Below are 13,411 nucleotides of genomic sequence, written 5' to 3'. Positions count from 1 at the left end.
TGACCTGCCCCCTATTTTAAATAGGGTTTGAAAGTAAATAAAAAATTTCACATTCAGCAGGCGCCTGCGCTGTAGCTTGATCACAACTATAATATCCATGTACTTAATTTTTTTTTCTGAATAAATTTATATTAGCAAATAAAATCTCTCAACATGGCACCTGCCACGCCTAAGCAGTAGTAAGTATTGGCGATCCGATAGATGCTACTGCGCATGTGCTGCTGGCGCTATTTTGCTAGAGGGGGAAACAAATAATTTGTCTCCACCAAGATGACGCAATTGAGAATTTTTTTTTTTTCAGAATAAATTTATATTAGCAGATAAAATAATTCCATTGATATTATAGATGGGGTCAGTGACCTGTCATAAGCCATACAGATGAATATCTAATCAGAGACACAAACCCCCATGAAAATCTCATTAACTGAAAACTACAAACACAGATTAAACAACAAGAACCACAAGACAAATTTAATCACCCAGGTATCATTGTAATCAGTATAATGGTGCCAGCCTGACTCTGTCTGTAGGTTACTGTGCACAATCCTGCTGACAGGTTCACTTTAATTTTTATTGAAAACTTTTAGTATTAAACAAAAATACGGATTGTGAGTGTTCTGAACAAACGAACCATTATATTGGGCCTAAAAGTACCAGATCTACCTTTAGCCTAATCTGCATATTAGTCACAGAGAAACAGACTGTCCAGGTGAAGGTATTGCTGGACTACGTGCGCTCATCTAGTGTGAGGGGTGACATGCTGCCGTCAGATTCCCTTACACAGGTCGGGGAGAGCCATACTTGTAGCCAAATCACAAGGGACAAGTCACTGTTGGATCAGGAGCAGGCCACGTGGATGACTGTGCTGGCTTTATTACTCCCCTGTCCTAGGTCGGGATGTTGGAGGGTGCTGCCGATATTAAACAACTCTTATTCTTTCTCATTTTCTTATTTCTTTTGATGGTTTTTGTGGTAGACCTTCTTTGTGTTACTCATTCAATGAAAAAAAAATACAATTTCTGATCACAACTCTCTTTAACATCCAACAAACTTTACTTGTAATTTACCCTTTAGTGCTTCATATTTAATTTTTTCCATGTTCTACTTCCAAGTAATAAAAGTGTTTGAATTCAGACCTGGTAAATATACATGCCAGGAGAAGACTGAGGCACTTCAGGCTGGAAGCGGTCTTCATCAGCAGCAAATGTTCTGGTTTCCAGTGACCTCATACAATGAGTAACACTTTAAAATAAAACAAGACCCTAAATTGGGATTCCGATTGTGGAAAGTCTCGGGATCCTTCCCCACTAAGGATTATCAGACATTGATGGCTCCGAGCTGGTGGGGTGTAGGGGAGGCGCTCTCATAAATAATGTGTGTGCTGATCTCTGTGGATTTACTAATGAAATACACAGTGGTGATATCATTCTTTCCAATAGCTCATTTTTTTTGGAGTAATAGATAACAGATTCAATTTATGGAGTTGTAATTGGCAAGAATTTCCCATATTATGAGGCTTTTTTTTTTTTTCTTTAAATACTGCCCAACACTTTTCATAGCCATTTCTAAGGCGATATTCACTATTACTTTATGTTCTAGTATCTGTTCCATTTGAAATTGCTTTATCCTGGAAAAAAGCCGCATGGGTTAAACAATTTGGGAGGGGAATGTTCTATTATAATGAACAAGATAAACACATAAATGATGGTCAGAGTGCTCTATGCACTTTCTCACCTACTTCTTATTCATCTATCTCCACCCTGCTCTTTCTTGACCAACAGGTCGGGCATTACAGTTCCAAGAAAATTAAAGAAGTTATCCACTACTTTTACATTGATGACCTAACCTTAGGTCATTGATGGCTGATCGGCCGGGGTCCGACATCCGGCACTCCCTCCGAACAGCTGTAATCAATGTCAGTGGCCACCAGACAGAAGTACTCACTGAACTGCTCCGTCTACTTGTAGTTACAGGGCTTGGTACTACACATCCGCCATCTATTCAAATCAATAGGAGGCAGATGTATAGTACACTGCGGCGGACATTACATTTACTTGCGGATCTGGGTGTCTAAGTTCTTGAGGCCAGGGGCCACCGCTGCAGACACCGATCCCGGGTATCGAACCCCGGACAATCAGACTTTGATAATTTAGCCTAGGTATAGGCCATCAATGTAAAAGTAGCGGACAACCTCTTTTAAGTGGAAAGGTGAAGTACAATGCTTAGTAGACGCCCCTAAATCTGGCAAAAGTTGCTGCTTGCAAATAGTATGGAGGTATTAGCACTCCATGGGGTTTTTTATTATTTTCGCCTTCCTCTGGATCAACATGTTAAAGTCTATAGAGTTTAACTTCTAGCCTAAGTCTACCTTAGAAACTATGAATAAGACATGCACACTGAAGTGACATGTATTGTGAATTGTGGCAGAAGTTTTGTTTTATTGAATTAAAAAAAAAAGCCCCTGACCAGATCCTGGCATTCGATAATTTAGGCTCTGTTCACATCCGCTAATTTAAGGCTCCATCTTGGGCATAGTATAATTACCCATTGTTTTGGAGACAGAAAAAAGTAAACTAAACTACACGGTATACTTTTAGCCTCTGTTTAGAATAATACTATATACTCTTCATACAAAGCTATTCTGTATAAAAAAAAAAAAAGGCATCGTGGCACAGACCGGCCATTGTTCTTCCTACCCAAATGTCACAGCTTTATATATGCTCAAAAAAAACCAAGGGAACACTTAAACAACAGAATATAACTCCAAGTAAAAAAAACAAAAGTGAAAACTTCTGTGAAATCAAACTGTCTACTTAGGAAGCAACTCTGTTTGACAATCAATTTCACATGCTGTTGTGCGAATGGAATAGATAACAGATGGAAATTATTGGCAATTATCAAGACACACTCAATAAAGGAGTGGTTCTGCAGGTGGGGACCAAAGACCACATCTCAGTACCAATGCTTTCTGGCTGATGTTTTGGTCACTTTTGAATGTTGGTTGTGCTTTCACACTCGTGGTAGCATGAGACTGACTCTACAACCTACACAAGTGGCTCAGGTAGTGCAGCTCATCCAGGATGGCACATCAATGCGAGCTGTGGCAAGGTTTGCTGCGTCTGTCAGCGTAGTGGCCAGAGGTGCTACCAGGAGACAGGCCAGTACACATGGAGGGGGCCGTAGGAGGGCAACAACCCAGCAGCAGAACCACTACTTCAGCCTTTGTGCAAGGAGGAACAGGAGGAGCACTGCTAGAGCCCTGCAAAATGACCTCCAGCAGGCCACAAATGTGCATGTGTCTGCACAAACGGCTAGAAATCGACTCCATGAGGATGGTCTGAGTGCCTGACGTCCACTAATAGGGGTTGTACTCACAGCTCAACACCGTGCAGGACACTTGGCATTTGCCACAGAACACCAGGATTGGCAAGTTCGCCACTGGCGCCCTGTGCTCTTCACAGATGAATGCAGGTTCACACTGAGCACATATGACAGAGGTGACAGAGTCTGGAGACGCCGTGGAGAGTGATCTGCTGTCTGCAACATCCTTCAGCATGACCAGTTTGGCAGTGGTCAGTAATGGTGTGGGGTGGCATTTCTTTGGAGGGCCGCACAGCCCTCAATGTGCTCACCAGAGGTAGCCTGACTGCCATTAGGTACCAAGATGAGATCCTCAGACCCCTTGTGAGACCATATGCTGGTGTGGTTGGCCCTGGGTTCGTCCTAATGCAGGACCGTGCCAGACCTCATATGGCTGGAGTGTGGCAGCAGTTCCTGCAAAATGAAGGCATTGAAGCTATGGACTGGCCCGCCTGTTCCCCAGACCTGAATCCGATTGAACACATCTGTGACATTATGTCTCACTCCATCCACCGAAGCCACGTTGCACCACAGACTGTCCAGGAGTTGGCGGATGCTTTAGTCCAGGTCTGGGAGGAGATCCCTCAGGAGACCATCCACCGCCTCATAAGGAGCATGCCCTGTCATTGTAGGGAGGTCATACAGGCACATGGAGACAACACAAACAAATGAACATAATTTCCTTGTCATGAGGCATTTCCACTGAAGTTGGATCAGCCTGTAATTAGAGTTTCCATTTTGCTTTTGAGTATCATTCCAAATCCAGACCTCCATGGGATATTCATTTTGATTTACATTGATCATTTTTAGGTTTCATTGTTCTCAACACATTCCACTATGTAATGAATAAAGATTTACAACTGAAATATTTCATTAAGTGATATCTAGGATGTGGGATTTTAGTGTTCCCTTTGTATTTTTGAGCAGTGACACTCGGCTCGGTAGAGCCATGGCTGCTGTATGCATTGTGGTTCATGGTCGGCTAGGATGGCTATAAAGGGTTTATTTACATTCACAATCAGAACTTTATACAATCACTGAAAGTGGGGGAGAAGATAAAAGTACTGGACTTGTTCTGCAGAATACCACTAATATATTGATTTTTTTTTTCCTGATTTGCTGTCGCGATTGGATGAGACGAAAAACCTTAGATAATCAAAACCAGAAATGTATTTTGATGACATAAATGATGGGTTCTGCTACAAAATAATTCTGAAGCACATAAACAACACATAAGCAGAACTTAAAGTAACAAAAAGTCAGAAAAAGAGGCAGAAATATCATACAAATAAAAGACCCAAATTCATAAAAAAGGAAATGGTTGGAGCTTCTTATACAAAACACAAAAAATGTCTTGCAGGTTGTAGGCAACCCTGTTTCATGCTACAAAGAGATAGGGGTGAATTCCCACAAATAAGCTACAAATATATGGTACGCCGGCCCCAACCTCAACTACATACTGCAGTAGTTTATGGAACTCTGCGCAGGTTGTTCCTAATGGGATTTTGGATGACTGCGCTGGAGAAGGGTACATGAGAAGAAGACATATACCTCTGCCAGCGCCATGGAGGATGTGCGCTTCACCGGTATCCTCTATACTGGAAGATACAGGCAGCAAGAAATGAACTTCATCTCCTACAAGCCAAGAACAAACTTCAGAAGGAGCGTTCATCTGAGATCTCCGGATCCATAAGTAACAAGGACCAACCCTATAGAGAGGGCTGTACGCTCACCACAAATGAGCAGCTTGCTGTTTTGTAGAGATTTTGGCTAGTACGACACGCTAGGGCCTGCACAAGGAGGAGGAACACATGCTCTTTACTGAGAAAAATAAAAGGAGCCTCAGGACATGAACCAGATACCTGCGCAGGTAAAGAAAAGGTAACCAGCCTGACCGAGAAGTAGGGGTTAAATATTAAGCAAAGTGCTATCCAGATGAGCTGGAATGGTTTCCACCCAGTTGTGCCCTGCGTGGCAAGATCGGAGCCACCACAAGCTGGGTCTATCAGTGAGATGTACCTGTAGAACAGCAAGCTTCACACTCAGGCGGTGACACTAAGTCACACGTGAGCACTTCAGAAAATGTTCTCATTCCTTTACAAGTTCTTGGGACATTTAAGACCAGTCTGACTCGCTTTCCAACTCAGGACCTGACTACGAGCCTAGGTGCCAGTAATGCTGCCGCGGCCCAATCTATACACCTGTCCCACGTTTAGGATACACATCTGTTCCAACACGGTGAACAGAATTACCTTACCCTATAATGCATGAAGATGAGAAGAAAACTGAACAAAAGACGTGAAGGTGACGAGTCACCCCTGCAGCACAGGTCCATGGGAAAGGTGGTACTTTAAAGGCACGGTCACAGCTAGTGGAGGAGAGAAGACCTAACACTTAAGAGTTCTGTTAGATATTTGTAGTAGAAAACTGTACCCTGTATCACAAAACGTGTGCTTAGTCTTTACACTGCGGTTCAGTGACTTTCCCAATTATAACTATATGTCAAGTCTGTAGAAGTTATGTATTGCAGTCTTCTCTATATACGTGATGTCACGGGGTGCCCTGCAGTATTGGCAGGGTAAAACCGCTGAGTGTTTCTTTTCCAAAGTAATGCTGGGAGCCGGTAACATACCAGCAGCAAGAGGGGAAGGGTTCCAGATGAATGAAGTCAAGAATCAGTTCCACACTGGTTTGCCTTTGTGCTGCGGAGCTCGCGCTCTAGGTGGACTGTGCAGTTCTGTTATTTTCCAGGTCTTTGAGTTTGTGACCCGGACACGCTGCTCTACGAGACGCTAGAGCATCGGATGGTTGGAGAACCCATCTGGGTGAGAACCTTATCCAACCACTGTAAGGGGCCGTTCAGGTGCAGCTCGATCCAACAGGGGGTGCTGGTCACAGTCTGGCGCCTGCAAAGACAGAAATACATATGAGGAGTAATTCTAGAACTCACAACATCTGAATGAAGAAGGAACGGAGCCCATTTGCTTAGACACATCATGGCGTGCTGTCATGCAGGCAGCAGAGAACTGACTTTGATGCTGTTTTTAACATGGTGTTTTGCTACATTTTTGTGGCTTTATTGGAGATTTTTTTTCGTTTTTAGAGAGGATCAAAACCGTTATGACCAGTTATTTTAAAGTCTCCAGTAAACTAGTAAGAATCCCACATATGCAGCTTTTGGGCAGTTTTGTAGCGTTTTGGGGGATAAGGGAGCTTTCAGTGATGCTTTATTTTACTAATAAAGATGTATCTCGTAGGCTTTTCAGATCCAGAACTACTTCTAGATACTTTTTTTTTTCTTATTACAAAGCACCTGAATTTCTAGACACTACAGCGGACACGTTTTCAGTGACTGTTTTCGTGGCATTCTTTTCGTCGGATGCTTCTTTACACTCTGTAATAGGAGACAGGCTATATACTCTGCGTTCTGGTTGTTGCTTTGCTTGATGTAGATTTTTTGGGGATCAGTGTTTTTATTTTAGTAAAAGGCAGAATGCTCTAGTTATCCAGTTTTTTTCCCTGGTGGTTTTCCCCATATGCTTCTCTACAGAACTTCAAAAACATCATACGCACCGGAAAAACAAATTCTTTACTTTTTTTTTTTTTTTCAAGCATAGCGTTTGTTATATGCTAATTACATCAACTTTGCATTAGGGGGCTAGTTCTGAAATTAGGCAAGTCGTCTGCATGGAGATCTGCAGGCATGGTAATGAATAGGTTAATAAAGGAAGAAGTTAAGTGAAATGTGAGCAAGAAACCTCAGGATCTGTAATGAGGCTGCCAAACAGAGGCACATCTGGGTTCCATTAGTTCCTCTGGCTCTGGGCCAGGACTGAAACTGGCTGTCAAGTGTGGAAGATGAGACTTAACCCACTGCACACCAGGCACTGGAAAATCACTCTGCTGGTTTAGCCACGGCATATCATAAGCCGTCCCGGCCGTAAGGAGTTAAATACATAAATGGTCACTGAACATCTGGAACCCAGCAGGCAAAGGGAAGATCTGCTCTGACTGTCTGCTGCTCCCACAATAGCAGAATGTTACACTCTGGCAGCCAGTGTGCGTTACACCCTCCGTATAATGACATTTGTCACACTGGTGTCACCTCCCCGGACATGGAGGCCGAACCCAGCACGGCCACAACTAAATCCATTTCGGAGATCCCAGAAATAGAATGTCATCCCCTCTAATCAGTCACAGAAACAAGACTGGAGAACGCCAATCCCAGATTACCAGATATACGGTGCATGTCCTGCGTACACAGAACGAGCAGCCGGGTGCATGTCCTGCGTACACAGAACGAGCAGCCGGGTGCATGGCCTGCGTACACAGAACGAGCAGCCGGGTGCATGGCCTGCGTACACAGAACGAGCAGCCGGGTGCATGGCCTGCGTACACAGAACGAGCAGCCGGGTGCATGGCCTGCGTACACAGAACGAGCAGCCGGGTGCATGGCCTGCGTACACAGAACGAGCAGCCGGGTGCATGGCCTGCGTACACAGAACGAGCAGCCGGGTGCATGGCCTGCGTACACAGAACGAGCAGCCGAGTGCATGTCCTGCGTACACAGAACGAGCAGCCGGGTGCATGGCCTGCGTACACAGAACGAGCAGCCGGGTGCATGTCCTGCGTACACAGAACGAGCAGCCGGGTGCATGGCCTGCGTACACAGAACGAGCAGCCGGGTGCATGTCCTGCGTACACAGAACGAGCAGCCGGGTGCATGTCCTGAGTACACAGAACGAGCAGCCGGGTGCTTGTCCTGCGTACACAGAACGAGCAGCCGGGTGCATGTCCTGAGTACACAGAACGAGCAGCCGGGTGCATGTCCTGAGTACACAGAACGAGCAGCCGGGTGCATGTCCTGCGTACACAGGACGAGCAGCCGGGTGCATGGCCTGAGTACACAGAACGAGCAGCCGGGTGCATGTCCTGAGTACACAGAACGAGCAGCCGGGTGCATGTCCTGCGTACACAGGACGAGCAGCCGGGTGCATGGCCTGAGTACACAGAACGAGCAGCCGGGTGCATGTCCTGAGTACACAGAACGAGCAGCCGGGTGCATGTCCTGCGTACACAGAACGAGCAGCCGGGTGCATGGCCTGCGTACACAGAACGAGCAGCCGGGTGCTTGTCCTGCGTACACAGAACGAGCAGCCGGGTGCATGTCCTGAGTACACAGAACGAGCAGCCGGGTGCATGTCCTGCGTACACAGGACGAGCAGCCGGGTGCATGGCCTGAGTACACAGAACGAGCAGCCGGGTGCATGTCCTGAGTACACAGAACGAGCAGCCGGGTGCATGTCCTGCGTACACAGAACGAGCAGCCAGGTGCATGGCCTGCGTACACAGAACGAGCAGCCGGGTGCATGGCCTGCGTACACAGAACGAGCAGCCGGGTGCATGTCCTGCGTACACAGAACAAGCAGCCGGGTGCATGTCCTGCGTACACAGAACGAGCAGCCGGGTGCATGGCCTGCGTACACAGAACGAGCAGCCGGGTGCATGGCCTGCGTACACAGAACGAGCAGCCGGGTGCATGGCCTGCGTACACAGAACGAGCAGCCGGGTGCATGGCCTGCGTACACAGAACGAGCAGCCGGGTGCATGTCCTGCGTACACAGAACGAGCAGCCGGGTGCATGTCCTGCGTACACAGAACGAGCAGCCGGGTGCATGTCCTGCGTACACAGAACGAGCAGCCGGGTGCATGTCCTGCGTACACAGAACGAGCAGCTCTTCTACCAACCTGTACTCCGCTCCCCAGCCCTTGACGAAGCTCATCCGTATAGTACACATCCGGGTCAGCTGGTACACAGCTTCGAAGCCTTGGTTCACCGACTGGGCTAGTAAAGCAGCAAACTCCTGGTTATTAAAGATCTTCAGATTGCACCCTGCGACAGAGATTTCTGTTACTCTCACATCTGCGAATGTCAGGCTCTTAATGCATGCATGGTCTTACTAGGGCACCATTACTAGGAATGCTGGATCATACTCAACCAAAAATCACAATATCATCCAATGTGCCCCAAAACATTAACTGGCCAGACATATGCAAAATACTATCCCTTTGACAAACTTTTTTGGGTGGTAAAGCTTAGCCTCACTGTACTGAGAAGAGAAGTCAATGTGGCCCAATGACAGACAGATCTAACTATATTGGTGGAAACTAGGGCGTCCATTGCTTCGTGCCCATCAGTACCACTAAAAGTAATCCCAAGATAAAGTGTGAGCGAAGACCAAATAATACAAAGATAAAAGGAAACACATTAAAAAGTTTGATTTTAATATAATTACATGCATTGGTAGCAATAATATCAGATTTCCTGGTAAAGATATTTTTGCTCCACACGTTAAAGTTAAAGGGCTTTTCCACTACTTGGACATTGATGATCCATCTTCAGGCTAGGGTCACACCAGCGTATTTTCTCCTCCCATTGGAGAGATGCGAGCGAATTATGCTAATCACACTGATCAGTTTAATCAAAGTGTGATCCAATCCGATAAATCAGACATATGCATATAACATAGGTCCGAGTGCAATCTGATGTTTTGTCAAATCGCACTTGGACTGAAAATATGGCCATGTGCACGAGCCCTTAGGAAAGGTCATCAATATCAGATCCAACAACCGGCACCCCCACCCATAAGATGTGATCAGCTCCGCCAGCAGCGGTGCACACAATGGACAGAGCCTGAACAGCACAGCTCCATACACGGTTTAGTGGCCACTCTTGGGTACTGCAGATCAGCTCTTATTAAAGTGCATAGGATCTGAGCTGCAGTCCCCATGAGTGGCTACTAAACCCTGTATGGAGTTGTGTGTTCTGGCTCCGTACACTGTTTGCCCCCGGATGCCAGCGGAGCCGACTCCAGGTGATGGGTGGGGGCACCAGGTGTTGTGCCTAAGGATAGATCATCAGTTCCGAAGTAACGGACACCCCTACAATAAATCTGTGCACCCAATGTAAAAATTACGTAAGAAATCCTCGAGCATTTGCATTGCACAGGATGCTGGGTCAGAAAGGTTTTTCACATAATAAGGAGCACTGCTATTACCTGGCGGTATCTTGCACACAGTAGCGGGGTGCCAGCCATAGCGCTGGTTACAATTCGGAGATTGTACAAATATTGCACTGTCACTGAGGCATTCAGCAAACACTTCACCTCCGATGTAGTAGAGACGTACCCCTCTACCTGGAAGAAACAGGAAAATAAATGTCACAATTAATTTATCATCCGCCCCATCCATAAATCTGTCAGCAGGTATAATCTGAGAACAGCATGATGCAGGGGCACATACCCTGATTTTCCAGCAATGTGTCACTTGCTGGTCTGCATGCTGTCATTTTGATACAATCACAATGTTATCTTCTGCAGATCTAGCAGTGCTATGAATGCTGATCCCATCCACACCACTTATTGGCTCCTTTCTATGTACACTGTGCATAGGCAGAAATCTGCTCATCAGTGGTGGGGGGGAGGTTACACAGAGCAGTTGCATCGGATGCAGCAGACATCTAGTCCTGTAGTAATAATCTCATCTCCTGCTGATAAAACACTGATTTTCTTTAAACAGCAAAATTAATAAAGGGGATGGGAGAACTACAATACCCAGATAGATTAGCGAAATTAGGATTATTTAGTCTAGAAAAAAGACGACTGAGGGGCGATCTAATAACCATGTATAAGTATATAAGGGGACAATACAAATATCTCGCTGAGGATCTGTTTATACCAAGGAAGGTGACGGGCACAAGGGGGCATTCTTTGCGTCTGGAGGAGAGAAGGTTTTTCCACCAACATAGAAGAGGATTCTTTACTGTTAGGGCAGTGAGAATCTGGAATTGCTTGCCTGAGGAGGTGGTGATGGCGAACTCAGTCGAGGGGTTCAAGAGAGGCCTGGATGTCTTCCTGGAGCAGAACAATATTGTATCATACAATTATTAGGTTCTGTAGAAGGACGTAGATCTGGGGATTTATTATGATGGAATATAGGCTGAACTGGATGGACAAATGTCTTTTTTCGGCCTTACTAACTATGTTACTATGTTATGTTATAAAACACGGCTTAGTAAATGACACATCATTGGAGTCAGTGGCTCTGTCCCTACATCATGTTGTTCTCAGATTACACAGCAAAAAAACTGCTGACAGATTCCCTTTAATATAATAAAGGCCTGCATTCTCTCACATGTGATGACCCAAACAGCCACCACTCCGTGTAACAAAACAGGGCAAGGTTTTGAAAAATAAAAAGCCACCACCGCCCTCCGATCTCCCTCAACACAATGCAGACAGTTTATAGCAACTTGTATTCTGAAAATAGAGGCCGAGGTTCTGCACACACTGCGGAGGCCTGTGCAATCACTATTCACAGAATATGGAAAATCAAGGCTGGAAATCACTGCAGCCTGGAAAGGGGACAACAAGGAATTAGCACAGAGAAAAATATTGCCAATCATGGATTCACCATGTATAAATATATTATATACAGTATATGATACACTACATCAAGGATTTATTAAGAAGAGAACTTGAGATACAAAGTACTGGTAGACTTATTTCCCTCTGTACAGAAGCTTTACTCGACATTCTTTAACTTTATGACTGGTTTATAGAAGTCATGATATTTTGTGTTGCTGTTTCTTTAAATAAGTGCAACTGTTGCAAAACATCTCAGTATCAAAAAAGTATAAATATAAATAGAAAAATCCAACAAGTAACACAAGAGCAGATGCTTCTTGCTGCACCGCAGTCTTGTAGCTTGGGTCGGCCTTGTGGGAGTGTGGGGAGAAGGGGGAACTCTTGTGTGCTGAGGTTACACACTCGGTTCCTGCAGCGCTTCTTGGACAGGCTTCGTATTATGGGAGGTCCTCTATTCTAACACTCAAAGGTCCAGAATGGAAACATTTTTTTGTAACCACTGAATTAACGAGAAGACTGAATTGTTCCAGTTACTTCGTCTCAGGCACAAATGTTCACTTTCTGGAAAGCGTTGTGGGACAGTCCCCCTAGCAGAGCAGACAAAGGCCCGTGCCCGGGATGGTGAGGGCCACGGTTAGTGGACGCTACGACTTTACAGCACGGTTCTCCGATAGAAGGGGCCCCTGTGCAAGGGCAGTATATGGGCCTTTGTAGTCCCGTAGTTCTGTCTATGAGAATAGCTTCTTGCTCATTTGGAGGTGGTAGTGGCCCCCTACCTCCCGGGCCCCTGTGCAAGGGCAGTATATGGGCCTTTGTAGTCCCGTAGTTCTGTCTATGAGAATAGCTTCTTGCTCATTTGGAGGTGGTAGTGGCCCCCTACCTCCCGGGCCCCTGTGCAAGGGCAGTATATGGGCCTTTGTAGTCCCGTAGTTCTGTCTATGAGAATAGCTTCTTGCTCATTTGGAGGTGGTAGTGGCCCCCTACCTCCCGGGCCCCTGTGCAAGGGCAGTATATGGGCCTTTGTAGTCCCGTAGTTCTGTCTATGAGAATAGCTTCTTGCTCATTTGGAGGTGGTAGTGGCCCCCTACCTCCCGGGCCCCTGTGCAAGGGCAGTATATGGGCCTTTGTAGTCCCGTAGTTCTGTCTATGAGAATAGCTTCTTGCTCATTTGGAGGTGGTAGTGGCCCCCTACCTCCCGGGCCCCTGTGCAAGGGCAGTATATGGGCCTTTGTAGTCCCGTAGTTCTGTCTATGAGAATAGCTTCTTGCTCATTTGGAGGTGGTAGTGGCCCCCTACCTCCCGGGCCCCTGTGCAAGGGCAGTATATGGGCCTTTGTAGTCCCGTAGTTCTGTCTATGAGAATAGCTTCTTGCTCATTTGGAGGTGGTAGTGGCCCCCTACCTCCCGGGCCCCTGTGCAAGGGCAGTATATGGGCCTTTGTAGTCCCGTAGTTCTGTCTATGAGAATAGCTTCTTGCTCATTTGGAGGTGGTAGTGGCCCCCTACCTCCCGGGCCCCTGTGCAAGGGCAGTATATGGGCCTTTGTAGTCCCGTAGTTCTGTCTATGAGAATAGCTTCTTGCTCATTTGGAGGTGGTAGTGGCCCCCTACCTCCCGGGTCCCTGTTT

The 13,411-nt window shown here is 46.2% G+C and overlaps 1 protein-coding gene across 1 annotated transcript in view; it reads right to left on the bottom strand.

Annotated features, from left to right (window-relative positions):
* Positions 1 to 4,512: 4,512 nt before the first annotated feature.
* SMAD3 (SMAD family member 3) overlaps positions 4,513 to 13,411 on the bottom strand; it is a 135,950-nt gene continuing 127,051 nt past the window's right edge. Inside the window, exons 7-9 of the mRNA XM_069766406.1 lie at positions 10,419 to 10,556; positions 9,109 to 9,253; positions 4,513 to 6,266 (exon numbers count right to left, since the gene is read on the bottom strand). Of these exons, the coding sequence (XP_069622507.1) occupies positions 6,143 to 6,266; positions 9,109 to 9,253; positions 10,419 to 10,556 (407 nt within the window). The 3' untranslated portion in view covers positions 4,513 to 6,142. The remainder of the gene's footprint in view (positions 6,267 to 9,108; positions 9,254 to 10,418; positions 10,557 to 13,411) is intronic.

The sequence above is a fragment of the Ranitomeya imitator genome, chromosome 4, assembly GCF_032444005.1.
Source record: "Ranitomeya imitator isolate aRanImi1 chromosome 4, aRanImi1.pri, whole genome shotgun sequence".
In the NCBI taxonomy this organism is placed as follows: domain Eukaryota; kingdom Metazoa; phylum Chordata; class Amphibia; order Anura; family Dendrobatidae; genus Ranitomeya; species Ranitomeya imitator.
Note: the sequence above shows the minus strand (reverse complement) of the source record. Positions and strands in the feature narration are given on the sequence as shown.